The 13,287-nt window shown below is 46.8% G+C and overlaps 1 protein-coding gene across 4 annotated transcripts in view; it reads right to left on the bottom strand.

Annotated features, from left to right (window-relative positions):
* Positions 1 to 13,287, bottom strand: part of LOC132831037 (formin-like protein 1) — a 273,471-nt gene that overhangs the window by 57,090 nt on the left and 203,094 nt on the right. For all 4 annotated transcript variants that reach the window (XM_060849081.1, XM_060849083.1, XM_060849082.1 and 1 more), the window contains 6 exons: positions 11,338 to 11,412; positions 9,095 to 9,205; positions 8,265 to 8,414; positions 5,670 to 5,771; positions 3,828 to 4,065; positions 2,332 to 2,688 (listed from right to left, as the gene is read on the bottom strand). In XM_060849081.1, the coding sequence (XP_060705064.1) occupies positions 2,332 to 2,688; positions 3,828 to 4,065; positions 5,670 to 5,771; positions 8,265 to 8,414; positions 9,095 to 9,205; positions 11,338 to 11,412 (1,033 nt within the window). The remainder of the gene's footprint in view (positions 1 to 2,331; positions 2,689 to 3,827; positions 4,066 to 5,669; positions 5,772 to 8,264; positions 8,415 to 9,094; positions 9,206 to 11,337; positions 11,413 to 13,287) is intronic.

Here is a 13,287-nt window from a genome sequence, read left to right as displayed (position 1 = left end):
TATCATGAGTCCTTCGTGGGTCCTTAAGAGAGGGCTGTAGTGCCACTGGATAAACCTGAGGTAGAGCGTCAAGGGTAGAGTGTAACACAGAGAATTCATCCACTGTGTAAGTGTTGTTAGGTAGCTTGAACTCCAGCATCATACCCTCATTCTATTTATATTCAAACCTTAGGACTGCAGCCAGAAACACTGAACTATTCTTACCTCATAGACTACACAAATGCCATTGTAAACCCCATTTGGCCATTGCAAACCCCAAATCAACACAAGGCCATTTTCTCAAAAGTTCCTTAAAGCAGCCATTTAGGAGAGTGACCGTCAAGTTGAGACCTGTGGCCTACTCCATTAATTGCTTTAAACTGTTTGTGCCTCAGTAGCAAGAGTGGCAGACGATCAATGATGGAAAGCAACAACATCCATTGAAGCTCAAGGGACTACCATGTCTTGAGTATTAGGAACTGTTCACATCTAGATGAGAAACCGAAGGAACAACCTCCATTACAAGGTTGTGGGAGTTCACCCGAACTGGGCATTATAGTAGGCCATAGCAAGAGGAAGCCTCCATTAAACTTTGTTAAAGTTAAAACTGTAACTGCTAGGGCTTGTTCTTTTAGCTTCAGATGTAATAGGACCATTGAAACTCATCCTCAAAGGAGAAAGTGAATTTGTTTTGATAAATTAAAACATTGAAGCAAAACTGTTGGGCCAAACATCACCACGTGCAGTAAAAACTAAACAGTAACTGTATTTTTACATTAGGCAGATGTGACAGATACCATAAGCTCAGCAAACCAGAAAACAAACCCGAGAGACTGAACATTAGATTGTGGGAGACAGTGGACCATAGACTCACTCTGAGTTGTGCTGGAATAACTTTGGAACATATGCAATGAGATGTCACAGAACTATATCAGTGCTGCCAGTTTTTCACCAGATATCAGGGTGACCAACCATCCTGGATTTTCTAGGATGCTCCTGGAATTTGGCTTTCCATCTTGGATCATGAGCCTGACCTTCCCACTCAGACAGAAAGAACCATTAATGTTTGGAAATGAATGTACTGGTAGGTTCAGAGCTTCATTTTGTGGAAGCAAGCTGTGCCAGGCTAACACAAGTCATTCACAAATTTTGCTGGTTTTTTTCATCTGGGCAGAAGGCCATTTTCCCTTGGTTCTTTCTCTCTGTATTTTTTTGCCTATGCATGAGGCTGGAACTTCTGGTGTCAATAGGATGGATCAGGACACATCTGAGGAAGAGGGACTGCAGCAAAGGCATTTGGGAAGGCCCATTCTCATCCTTATGGCCTCAATGCTGCTGCCCCTTTGGGCCTGTCAGTAATGCATCCTGCTTCCATAGCCTTTGCAGTAATAAACCCTTTCTTGCTTCCACCCCCAGTCTGGGGCTCCTACATAGTCGTGTTCCCCCAATCCTTCCTCTGACTGGTCACCCTGGATGTCATGGTAATGCATGGAGCATCCATTGAAAACTCTCTGGCTAGAAGCCACATGCTGCCTCGATTCTGCCAGCGTTCAACCTGACTGTGATCACTGGATCTTGAACTCTCAAAAGCAGCTAGCAAGCCACTCCACTGTACCCACAATGGCTAAAATGGCAGCTTGTTCCCAACTTTTCAGACCTGCCCTTGGACAGGAGACATAGACATGGTTAAAATAATGGAGACTGTTGGCTGAGTGTACCCCTGAGGCACAAAGGGACAAACTGCTCCTGTTCTATAACCATTAACAAATGAAGAATCTTTGCTCCTTCACTTGATAACTATAAGATGATTACAATGTGGGAGAGAAAAGACCCCTCAGTTTGAAAAATGGGAGCAGGAATGACCTGCGCTTTGAGCCATTCAATATTATAATGGCTGATCATCCAACTCAGTCCCCTGTTCTGTTTTCTCCCCATATCCTTTGATCCTTTTCGCCCAAACACTTCTAACTTCTTTCTGAAAATATTTAATGTTTTGGCTTAAACTAATGCTCACCCACTGCCTGGGTGAAGAAATTTCTGACAAAGACCAACAAAAACAGGAAATGCACTTTCACTCGAACCACATGCACACACGAACTCCCACACACCCACACAAACTCCCACACACCTACACACAAACTCCCACACACTCACACAAACTCCCACACACCCACACAAACTCCCACACACCCACACAAACTCCCACACACTCACACAAACTCCCACACACCCACACAAACTCCCACACATTCACACAAACTCCCACACACCCACACAAACTCCCACACACCCACATGCGTACATGATCTGTTCTGCCGAAACTACCCTCAGCAGCGTTCTCATGACCCTTACCTGTTGTTGTTGAAATACGCATGGCGTCAGGGCCTCCAGGAGGGGGTGGTGGTGCTCCTGGTGGCGGTGGTGCTCCTGGGGGTGGGGGTGCTCCTGGGGGTGGGGGCGGTCCTGGCGGCGGGGGTGGTGGAGGAATGCTAGCACCCGGGGGTGGAGGAGGAGGTGGTGGTGGTGGTGGTGGTGGAGGAGGAGCTTGTACAACCGCTGGTGGTGTACCATCAATCTTGGCCTGGGCGGGTAGCGGGGGAGGGGGTGGAGGGCCACTGAGACTCTTTGGCGATGGCTCTAGAGAGGGATGGGCACTCGGCCTGGTAACTTCAGCAGCGTTCTCGGTGATGGTCGGGGCTGGGGGTACATCTGTCGGAGAAAGCAGAGAAAGAACATTTAATGCTGAGCCTTAAATTTGTCCGACTGGGGACACTGTTCCTAGCTAAGCATCTCCTGTTTGGTCAGAGATAGAGATGCTCCATCATGAGCTCTCTCACCACGTGGGAATGAGCAGCTCAATTCTTGCCTCTCAGATCTCGCCACACTCCTACCAAGATGAATAATAAAATCACAGATTTTTAACATTGTGGAAGGAGGCCATTTGGCCTACTATGTCTGAAGTATTTTTGTTTTAATTTGGCGAGGAGGGACAGCCTTAGGGAGATGGAATTTAATGTTAAGTGTAAAAAGACAAGACCCCTTTTCTCAGCCAGGCTTTGACTAACGTCTGGGGGCCATTTCTCTCTTGAAACCCAGATGTTGCCTCCAGCCACCAAATGTCTGCCACTGCTCAGCACTATTGCCTCTTTCCCATTGGCAATGGGACTCAGGAAGCAGGAGCCATTGAAGATCGCTGTTCCACTGTTACTGCTGTACTCATGGAATATAGCAGGATTTTCCCAAGCTTGGGCATCTTACTAAGCATAGAGACCCCGTGAATCATCCGATTAGGGTTCGGTGGCTGGGAAAGGAGTTGGGAAATCAGGAAAGTAGACCTCACTCTGGCCCCAAATTGGTGGCCATTGTCTTAAAAAATAATAAGAGGTTTCTCATCTTCAAAGAGGCTTTGAACAGAGAGCTGTAAAGCCGGGACTCCGTAATTTCTGCATAATCCCGAGCCTATTGCAGATTTTCTCCTTCCACTTGTAATGGCTTAAATATTCTGAATTTTCTGTTTCTCTTCAATTCTGGTGAAAGGTCATCAAACTGAAACGTTAACTCTGTTTCTGTGCCTGCATGTTGCCTGACCTGCTGAGATTTTCCAGTATTTATGGTCCTTTTGCATACCCATTTGATAAAATAAAAGTCTTGCTTCCTGACCTCCCCCATTCCCCACCTGAAACATCTTTTCTCCAATGAGAACAAGTTCAGCTTCTTATCACGGACATCAATCGAAGATTTGGGAAGATTCAGACCAATGGCCTGAAGGCTGGATCGATGTGAAGTGTTGAACCTACCGGGGAATGGGAGTGAGGGACAAGGACTTGGGTGATGGTTTAAGGTGGTACCTTTGCTGGGTCTGGGCTCAGTTTCTGGTGACGTAGTTACAACAGTCTGGTGCACCACCACTGGAATGATTTCGATGTCCAGATCTCCGTTGTCCCCTCTCTGGAGCTTGATCTGCCCCTGTTGCTCCAGTTGGAACAGTTTCTGCTCCAAAGTCGTGTGCTGTTGGATCACCCGCTCTCTGTCTCTGATCTGTGCGTGCAGAGTCTGCAGCTTTGTTGCAGATTCACTGAAGTTCTCCTGTCAGGGAGGAAACCTTACAGTAAAGGTCAAACTCACCCCCTCTGTCCACACAACCCAATACCGCAAGAGGAAGGCTTGATAAAGAAAGGTAAAAGTTTCACATGGGGAGAGGGCCAGAAAACACTTTCCTAAATGTAAAGACACATGTGTCTCCTGCTCTGCCCAGTTGCTAAATGCCCCACACTCCGGCTGTGTGCCAGTCCCCTGGAATGAGGTTGGCACAGCACGTGGTCTCTCGAAGATGGGGAGGTTGTTGCATTGTAACTGCCACACTATTCCTACTGAGAATGAACCTCTCGCCCTCGCTCTGTATCGTGAGGATTTGCAGATCGATAATCAACCACTGCACGGCTAGATTGCGACATTCCCCAAAGCTATTGTGCCCTGAGGTGGGACTTCTGGCTGAGACGGAAGGACGTTACCACTGTATCTCATACCTCACTGCCAGCACAGTACTAACATCAGCTTCAATTGAAAGTTTGTGCTGAGTTTTCTGATCCCACTGGCTGTTAGTTGAGCACAGTGTCTCTCCTCCATTCTTTGATATTTTTACCCATGACTCGGCTTCGATCTTCATCATATGGACAGAAGCAGTTTCGCACTTTACTGAGTTTTGATCCAGATTTGAAAGAGTCATGGGGTTGGGTGGGGTGGGAGGGTTGATGGGTAGGCAGAAAGCCCCAAAGTAGGTCAATCTGTGGAGTCTGAGTTTTGCATGACCAGGTAGCCCCAAAGATCCACCTGAAATGCTCCTGGAGTCCTGCTCAAAGCAGTCCAAAACTCTGCAGGATTGAATCCTCTCACTCAGTGCGGGAGGAGCAGAGGTAGGGAGGTGAGGTCCAGCAGAACTGCTCAGGCCGCTACAGTCTGGGACAAAGGCCAGTCCAGGCATCCCCCACGTATGGCCCTCAGTTCTCCCTCAGGCAGGCCCGGCCTGACAGAGGGATGCTCCCACTGTCTCTTTGCTGAATAATGTTACACGCACGTCTGATTCCATCACCCTATTTCGCAAAAGTGCCTGCTTCCTTTCTGTTGGTGACCCTGTTTCCTTACTCAGGTGAACATCAGGCAAAGATGAGTGATGACTGAGTGAAATGCCTTTCATTTAAGTGTTCCTAAGGCCCTGTTACCAATAGGCAGGCAAGAATTAATCAAGAACAGAAACTACTAGAGAAACTCAGCAGGTCTGGCAGCATCTGAGGAGAGAAAGCAGGGTTAATATTTCAGATCCGGTGACTCTCTGTTCTGAAGAAGGCTTGCTAGACCCAGAATGTTAGCTCTGCTTTCTCTCTGCCAGACCTGCTGAGTTTTTTTTAGCAATTTCTGTTTCTGATTTCCAGCTTCTGCAGTTCTTTGTTTTTTTTTGTTACGAGTTAAACTTGGGGTTCTGCTGTGAAATTTTAAACTTTGGCTTCAGACAGCATTTTTTTGTTCTTTGTCTCATAGTGTACACCACACATTTTCCCAGCCAATAGCCCTGTAATTTGCTTTTAATGTCCCCTACTCCTCTGCCCAAGTTAGCCACGCTTGCTCAGCCTCCCCATTTCACTCTGGCCTCAGCCACACAGTTCACACCTTCACTCACACCCAGCACCTTTTACCTTGAGACTCTCCACCTCTTTATGCGATTGTATCAGCTGTTTCTCCAACGCTGCGATTTTCATCATGGAATCATTCTCAGCCTCTTGTAGCTTCTCTGTCAACTGAACAACGCAAAGGCACGAGAGATGGAAATCAAATTACAAACAGGAAAACACAGGCCCAATGACCAAAATTGTGAGGATGTCACTTAACAGTTCCCTTCCCTCAGTCCTCACTCACCCAGACTGTAAGACTAAAGTAATAGAATGGACCCACATTCCTCGACACTGCCTGAAAGGAATCCAAATCTACAATATACCACGAAAGGAAGAATTGCAGGGCTACTGGAGAAGAATAGGCTCAAGGGGACTTAGTGAATCACTCTTACAAAGTGTCAGTATCTCCAACAATGGGGTGAAGGGTCTCCTTGTGCACAGTGTGATTCCATGATTCAGGCACACTCCTTCCACCAGCAAAGCAGCTTTGGAATTTGCTTCACCTACCGTCCCCCCGCTAGGGAAAGGATGCCGTGGCTTCACCGAGAACCACTCAGTGCACAGTTGCAGGAATTCCTCAGGAACGCCTGAGGGATTCTGAAGCTTCAGCACCAGGATGGGTAAGACCTGGTGAGTGTGTGTGTGTGTGTGTGTGTGTGTGCGCGTGCGCGCAACAGATGTGTTAGGCGTCTGAATATTTCATGAGGGTGTGGGGTTGGTACAGGCCTCTGAACATCTCTACACTGTTAAGGCCTAGGCAGGTCAGAGAGCACAGAAGAGATCCTTCAGCCCCTGTACCTCCAAATTATTAAGGGTTTGCTCACGGCCCACCTTTCTGAGGTCTTCTTCAGCTTTCCCAACTGAATGTCTAAATGAGATCACTCTTTTATCTTCTACACTCAGGGGAATGTGGGCCTTTTGCCTCATAATCAAATCCTTTCAACCCAGTTTGCCACCCAGCTGCCCCTTGTCGTTAATAAGAATCCCTTCATCTGACCTGATGAGTTTGGGATAGTGATCAGTGTGTACCCACTGAGATTGTGAGACAAGCATGTTTGTGTTGATAGTCCTGGGCACCACAACGCTGCAGAGAAACTGGGGGCTAAAGCAAACACTGAGCTCTATGGCCCTCTTCCTGAACTTGGGCAGTAACATTGTGGCTTCAGGTCATCTCTCCACCTTTCTCATCAAGCTCTCCCACTGGGAGAGGATGATATGCAGGTGGATGTTTCTTCATCCCTGGCAGGTGAGGAACAGATTCCAACCTCCCTGTCTCCACCGAGGTTAGTTTGGAAGCTTGGTCGTGCATTTACATTCTCTTCACCAGCATTGAGGTAGAAAGATGGGGGTCAACCATTGCTTGCCATGATTGAGGTAAATGGAATTCTGTGTGTGTTAACTTCTGTATAACATCTATAATAGAGTCAAATTGTCAAGGTGTGCATGTAAAATATCGCTTTGTTCAAATTTACACCTTCTGTGAGTGTTCAAACCCCAATTGTGAAGCAAATATCTGACTACTCCAGGATCGTGTGGATATCCGTTTGTAGAAAGGGGAAATGATCTGTGATTGAAACTGACTCACTCGGCATCAGATTCATCTTTACTCATACTGCCAACATTAGAACAACTCCTACAAGTGCAGTTCCTCACTGGGTGTGTCCCTACCTTGCCCACTCTGTCTGTGGAGCTACGCTGATCTGTGTGAAAGGCTGGCGTCAGCCCTCACGACTGGACAGCGTGGCTTATAATACTAGGGATACCATTAAAAGCCAATGGCAGGAGAAAACTGTGGTGTCATTGGACATTCTGTGTGAGTGAGACATTGTGAGTGTGGATCTGGATGTGTGAGAAAATGCCTGTGTGACAGAGTGCATGATTGTGCATGGGAGTGTGTATGAATATGCGGAAGAGGGTGTGCGAGTGTATATGTGAGATTGTCTGTACAAGGGAGTGTGAGCTTAGACATGAGAGAGAGTGAGAATGTGAGAAGAGTGTGCGTGAGCACGGGGGACTGTGTTGATATGACAGCGTGTGAACTTACACATGAGAGAGTGTGAGAAGGAGAGAGTGTGAGAAGGAGAGAGTATGAGAAGGAGAGAGTGTGAGAGTGTACATAGTATTGTGCATCTGTACGAGAGTGTGTGATTATACAAGTGTGAGTGTAAGGAATAGTATGTGACTGTGTATGGACAGTGTGTTGTGAGTGAATGTGTGAGTTGGTGTGAGGATGTGTGTGAGAGAGACAACGTGTGTATTCATATGGACTTGTGTCAGGCAGAGATTGCGTGTGCGAGAATGTATGTCTGTGTGTGCACATGCACATGTGTGTATGATGTAGTGGTTGTCACAAGGTTAGCCAGGTGGACCTTATAGAGTAGGAGTTCCCCAACTGGGGCTGTTCATCTGGACCAATCAAGGAGCTGGATCTGTGTCAAGGACTTTCCACATTGAAATAAAGGCTGACTTGGTGACTGCATACCGATCTCTGTGGAGTTATTTCATATGAATGTGTCTGTGTCACCCTCTTTATGCCTCGTGGCTGCAGCAGATGTTACACCCCTCCACTGCCAATGCCAACCCTCCCTCTCCCTTTCACTGAGGCAGAATGCCTACTACCTGTGCCACTTGTTCCTGGAGTTCTTCAACATGTTCCAACACTGCGTTCTTGGTCTCTGCATCTTCCAACAGTGCGCCAACATCAAATACATTATCCAGGTAGGCCTGGATCTGCACCTGTAACCTCTCACTTTCTGATGACTTCAGTTTCTGCAAACAATACATGATATTTTAGCACTGAACACCACAAAGAGGAAACAACATTGAAGAGTGGGCACTGTTCCCATGTTTGTACCACATTCTTTTAAGAGGTATTATAACTTGTGGGAATGTTTGTCCTGGAACAAGGCAAACAGGAATTTTGCACCAGTTTTAAGCATTTGAATGGGATGTAAGTTTGTACTCTATGGAGTAGAACGATAATCACTCTGGCCTATAAAACCCATATAGTCTTCCATTCTGAACTCATTGAGCTGGGAGCTAGATAACTGAAGACCATAAAGTGTAGCAGCAGAACCAGGCCATTTGGCCCATCATGTTAATGAGCATTTTCTGTTCATATATCTTCTTACATTTCTAGGGCTGGCTGTTAGAAACAATTCTGAAGGAAAGGGAACAAATGTTTTGAAATTACATTTGCAGGAGTTCCTTTGGTTTAAGGATAATTTAGATACAGACCTAATAAACACAAATAGGAGGCTTCTGTTCTTAAAATCTAGTCGTTTATATTTGGTTCCGAGTCTGAGACCTTTACCTAGTGAGCTTCACTTATTTGAAATCTCGGTATTTCTTGTGAAGCCAGGTGGCCAAGTGTACCATTTGCGAATCGGTGAAGGCTTTACCGTAGCACATCTGACACAATGTCCAGTCATTGGTTAGTGCTCTCTTACCTTAAGATACTCGTCCAGTCCCAGCATGGTGAACTCAAACTGGAGGTGAACCCGGAAGTTCATGTCCTCAACCGAATGGACAACAATGTTAATGAACTGCATACAGGCAACCTGAGGTGTGACAGACAAAGAAAGAGAGAGGAAGTGTGAGAGAGGTCAGTCACAGGAGAGGTCACTGGGACCACAATATTTCCAGGATGCCAGCAAATAAAGATAAGGCCAAAGTTATTCAAAGTTCATTATATTTAACCTGAGGCTCAAAGGATCATTAATAGGCTGAGCCGACTGTATATACAGTTCACAGTACAGCCATAAGTTCAGGAAATGTAGGTTGATAAGATGGCCCCCAACAGTGAGGTGATTACTCCTAATGAGCTGCTCTTGGATGCTAAAGTGAGGCTGGTTCATTGAGCTGTTCCGGCTGTCTGAAAGGGCCAACAACGTGCTGCTGGCTGCTTGGCAATGGAACCTGTTTGGTTAAAATGACCCTGCCACGATTAATTTCAGAAAGACTTGCCAGGATGGGCAAGAAGCGGGAGACTAGACAATCCAATAGAGAGGGCCATCCAGGAGAATGTTTAGGATGATGTCTGTTTGAATGGCTGCAGGTCACAAAGTTGCTCCAGTTGCATTATGGGCCAGCCTCATTGCACCAAAGGTCAGAAGGCCCTCAAGTGGACTTTGTGTGACCAGTCAGATTTCAAATGACCGTCCCTTGCTTTGGCGATTCATCACTTGGCACCATTTTGTCTTGCGTATACATACACTGTAGCGGAGGCCCACCAGGGGATTTGTAATCACTAATTCCTCCCAACACTGACCGCAGTTTGTATCAAACATGCCCCTTTCCACCCAAGCTGATTAAACCCCGTCCGCCCAAACCAAACATCCACCATCCACGGTTGCGATATCTCGACTTCATTTTCCCACAACGATTTTGAGCACGTTCAGTGCCGCAGCCCTTCGTGATCGAGGCAGTGCACAGGCCATTAACATCAGCAAGGTCAGTGTGCACACCTCTAGTGTAATCAGGGATAGTGAGCAGGCTCCTGGTGTGAACAGAGTTAATGTGCAGGATCCTAATGTGAACAGAGTCCTAATGTGAACATAGGCTCACAGCGTGAACAGAGTGAGTGTGCGGACTCCTAGTGTGAACAGAGTCAGTGTGCAGGATCTGGTGTGAACAGTGTCAGTGTGCAGGAACCTGGTGTGAAAAGGGTCAGTGTGCAGGCACCTGGTGTGAACAGAGTCAGTGTGCAGGAACCTGGTGTGAACAGAGTCAGTGTATAGGCTCTTGGTGTGAACAGAGTCAGTGTACAGGCTCCTGGTGTGAACAGTGTCAGTGTGCAGGAACCTGGTGTGAACAGGGTCAGTGTATAGGCTCCTGATTTGAACAGTGTCAGTGCACAGGCTCCTGGTGTGAACAGGGTCAGTGTGCAGGAACCTGGTGTGAACAGTGTCAGTGTGCAGGCTCCTGGTGTGAACAGGGTCAGTGTGCAGGCACCTGGTGTGAACAGAGTCAGTGTACAGGATCCTGGTGTGAACAGTGTCAGTGTGCAAGATCTGGTGTGAACAGTGTCAGTGTGCAGGCTCCTGATGTGAACAGTGTCAGTGTGCAGGAACCTGGTGTGAACAGTGTCAGTGTGCAGGATCTGGTGTGAACAGAGTCAGTGTGCAGGAACCTGGTGTGAACAGTGTCAGTGTGCAGATACCTGGTGTGAACAAAGTCAGTGTACAGGATCCTGGTGTGAACAGAGTCAGTGTGCAGGAACCTTGTGTACAAAGTCAGTGTGCAGGAACCTGGTGTGAACAAAGTCAGTGTGCAGGCATCTGGTGTGAACAATGTCAGTGTGCAGGATCTGGTATGAACAGTGTCAGTATACACGATCCTGATGTGAACAGAGTCAGTGTGCAGGATCCTGATGTGAACAGAGTCAGTGTGCAGGCTCCTGGTGTGATTGTGTGGGCTCCTGATGTGAACAGAGTCAGTGTGCAGGCTGCCCCAGTGGGAACAGCAACAGTACAGAGGCTTCTCGTGTGATTCGAGTGAGTGTGAGCCCAGTGTGAACAGGATGAGTGTATAGGGCCGTGTGTGCACCGTGCCCGCTGCAGTGATCTGGGGACACAGGTATCTGCAGAGTCTATCTCAAAATTCAACAAAACAGGAGCTGCCTTCTGTGTTTTTCGATCAGACCCTTGGACTGGCTTCCGAGAAACTCCATACCATCTCTCATCTCTCTTACCATGAAGTCAATATTGCTGTCCTCATTTCGGAAATATTCCATCAGCTTCTCAAACCGCACCTTCTCTCCGCAGACCTGGAGGAACACAGTGAGATTTGGCAAAGTTGTTATTGTCATGTATCAGGTAACTTGTCGACATGAATTGTTCTGGGTTTATAGATGAGGAGAATATTTTTCATGTGGCCACTTGTAACATTTCGTAAGCAACTTCCAAAGCAGAGTTGGATAAATATCTCAAAAGGAAAGAGGAATCGAGATTATAGTAAAAGGCCTGGGCAGTGGAAAACATTTCCTCAAGAGATGACACAGACCTTCGGTTCCGGAAGACTCTCTGGAATAAGTGCCAACCAATCAGCCCATCGAGCTGAATCTCACCACAGTACATGGACAGCTGCCTCAAACACCCCTCCCTCACCTCCTGCAAGAACTCACTGAGTTTGTGTTTAGATTTATGTAGCATCCTATCACATCCTCAGGATGTTCCAAGTCACTTTAAATCTAATGGATTAGTTTTGAAATGTAGTCACTAATATATACATGGGAGAAGCATCTTGGTCTCAGCATTACCCCCCAGCAGCATATCCTACATTAATGAAACAGATATACTCATGCCTCTTTATTCCTGAATTGTTGGCTTGGACATTGACAGGGCAGGCGATAGCCTCATGGTATGATCGCTAGATGGTTAATCCAGAGGTAATATTCTGGGGAGCTGGGTCAATCCAGAGGTAATGTTCTGGGGATCTGGATCAATCCAGAGGTAATGTTCTGGGGACCTGAGTCAATTCAGAGGTAATGTTCTGAGGACCTGAGTCAACCCAGAGGTAATGTTCTGAGGACCTGAGTCAATTCAGAGGTAATGTTCTGGGGACCTGAGTCAATCCAGAGGTAATGTTCTGGGGACCTGAGTCAATCCAGAGGTAATGTTCTGGGGAGCTGGGTCAATCCAGAGGTAATGTTCTGGGGACCTGGGTCAATCCAGAGGTAATGTTCTGGGGAACCTGGGTCAATCCAGAGGTAATGTTCTGGGGAGCTGGGTCAATCCAGAGGTAATGTTCTGGGAAGCTGGGTCAATCCAGAGGTAATGTTCTGGGGACCTGAGTCAATCCAGAGATAATGTTCTGGGGAACCTGGGTCAATCCAGAGATAATGTTCTGGGGAACCTGGGTCAATCCAGAGGTAATGTTCTGGGGAGCTGGGTCAATCCAGAGGTAATGTTCTGGGGACCTGGGTTTGAATCATGCCATGGCAGATGTTGGCATTAAAATTCAATTTTTTAAAAATCTGGAATTAGGAGTCTAATGATAACCATGAACACATTGTCAGGAAAGACCCACTGGTTCAATAAAGTCGTTTAAGAAAAGGAACTGCCATCATCACCTGGTCTGGACGACACATGACTCCAGACCCACAGCAAGGTGGTTAACTCCAAAGTGCCCTCTAGGATGGACAGTAAATGCTGGCCTTGCCAGCGATGCCCCATAATTGACTTTTTTTTTAAATGGTGTCATTGATTTATTAAAGGCAGAGCTCTTTTGAAGTACTAGGCTTTCATTAAAACATCACTTTCTCATTCAAGCACATGGAGTTGCTGCACAAATTTCAGGGATTTTAATAATGTGTATAAAAAGGGAATAACTGCAAAGCAAATCTCAAATGTAGCCGTTAATTCAGACCACTGTAAATTTCAGGTGAAACACGGGAGAACTGGTGAGTGGTTCAACTCTTGAGTTTAATGTGCGTGGAAGTTTTTTTTAGCCCTCTGCCTTCTTTGCACCTGCATCAAGCAGAACAGGAACTGAGAGTATCGGTGAAAGCAGAAGTGCAAACACTGGTGATGAGATGGTCAGAGAGTAGTAGGCCCCAAGGAATGCCCTGCTTGCAACAGTCGTAGACTCGCCAACTTTAATGGTATTTAAATGGTCATTGGATAGGCACATGGACGAGAAT

The sequence above is a fragment of the Hemiscyllium ocellatum genome, chromosome 32, assembly GCF_020745735.1.
Source record: "Hemiscyllium ocellatum isolate sHemOce1 chromosome 32, sHemOce1.pat.X.cur, whole genome shotgun sequence".
Taxonomy (NCBI): Eukaryota; Metazoa; Chordata; class Chondrichthyes; order Orectolobiformes; family Hemiscylliidae; genus Hemiscyllium; species Hemiscyllium ocellatum.
Note: the sequence above shows the minus strand (reverse complement) of the source record. Positions and strands in the feature narration are given on the sequence as shown.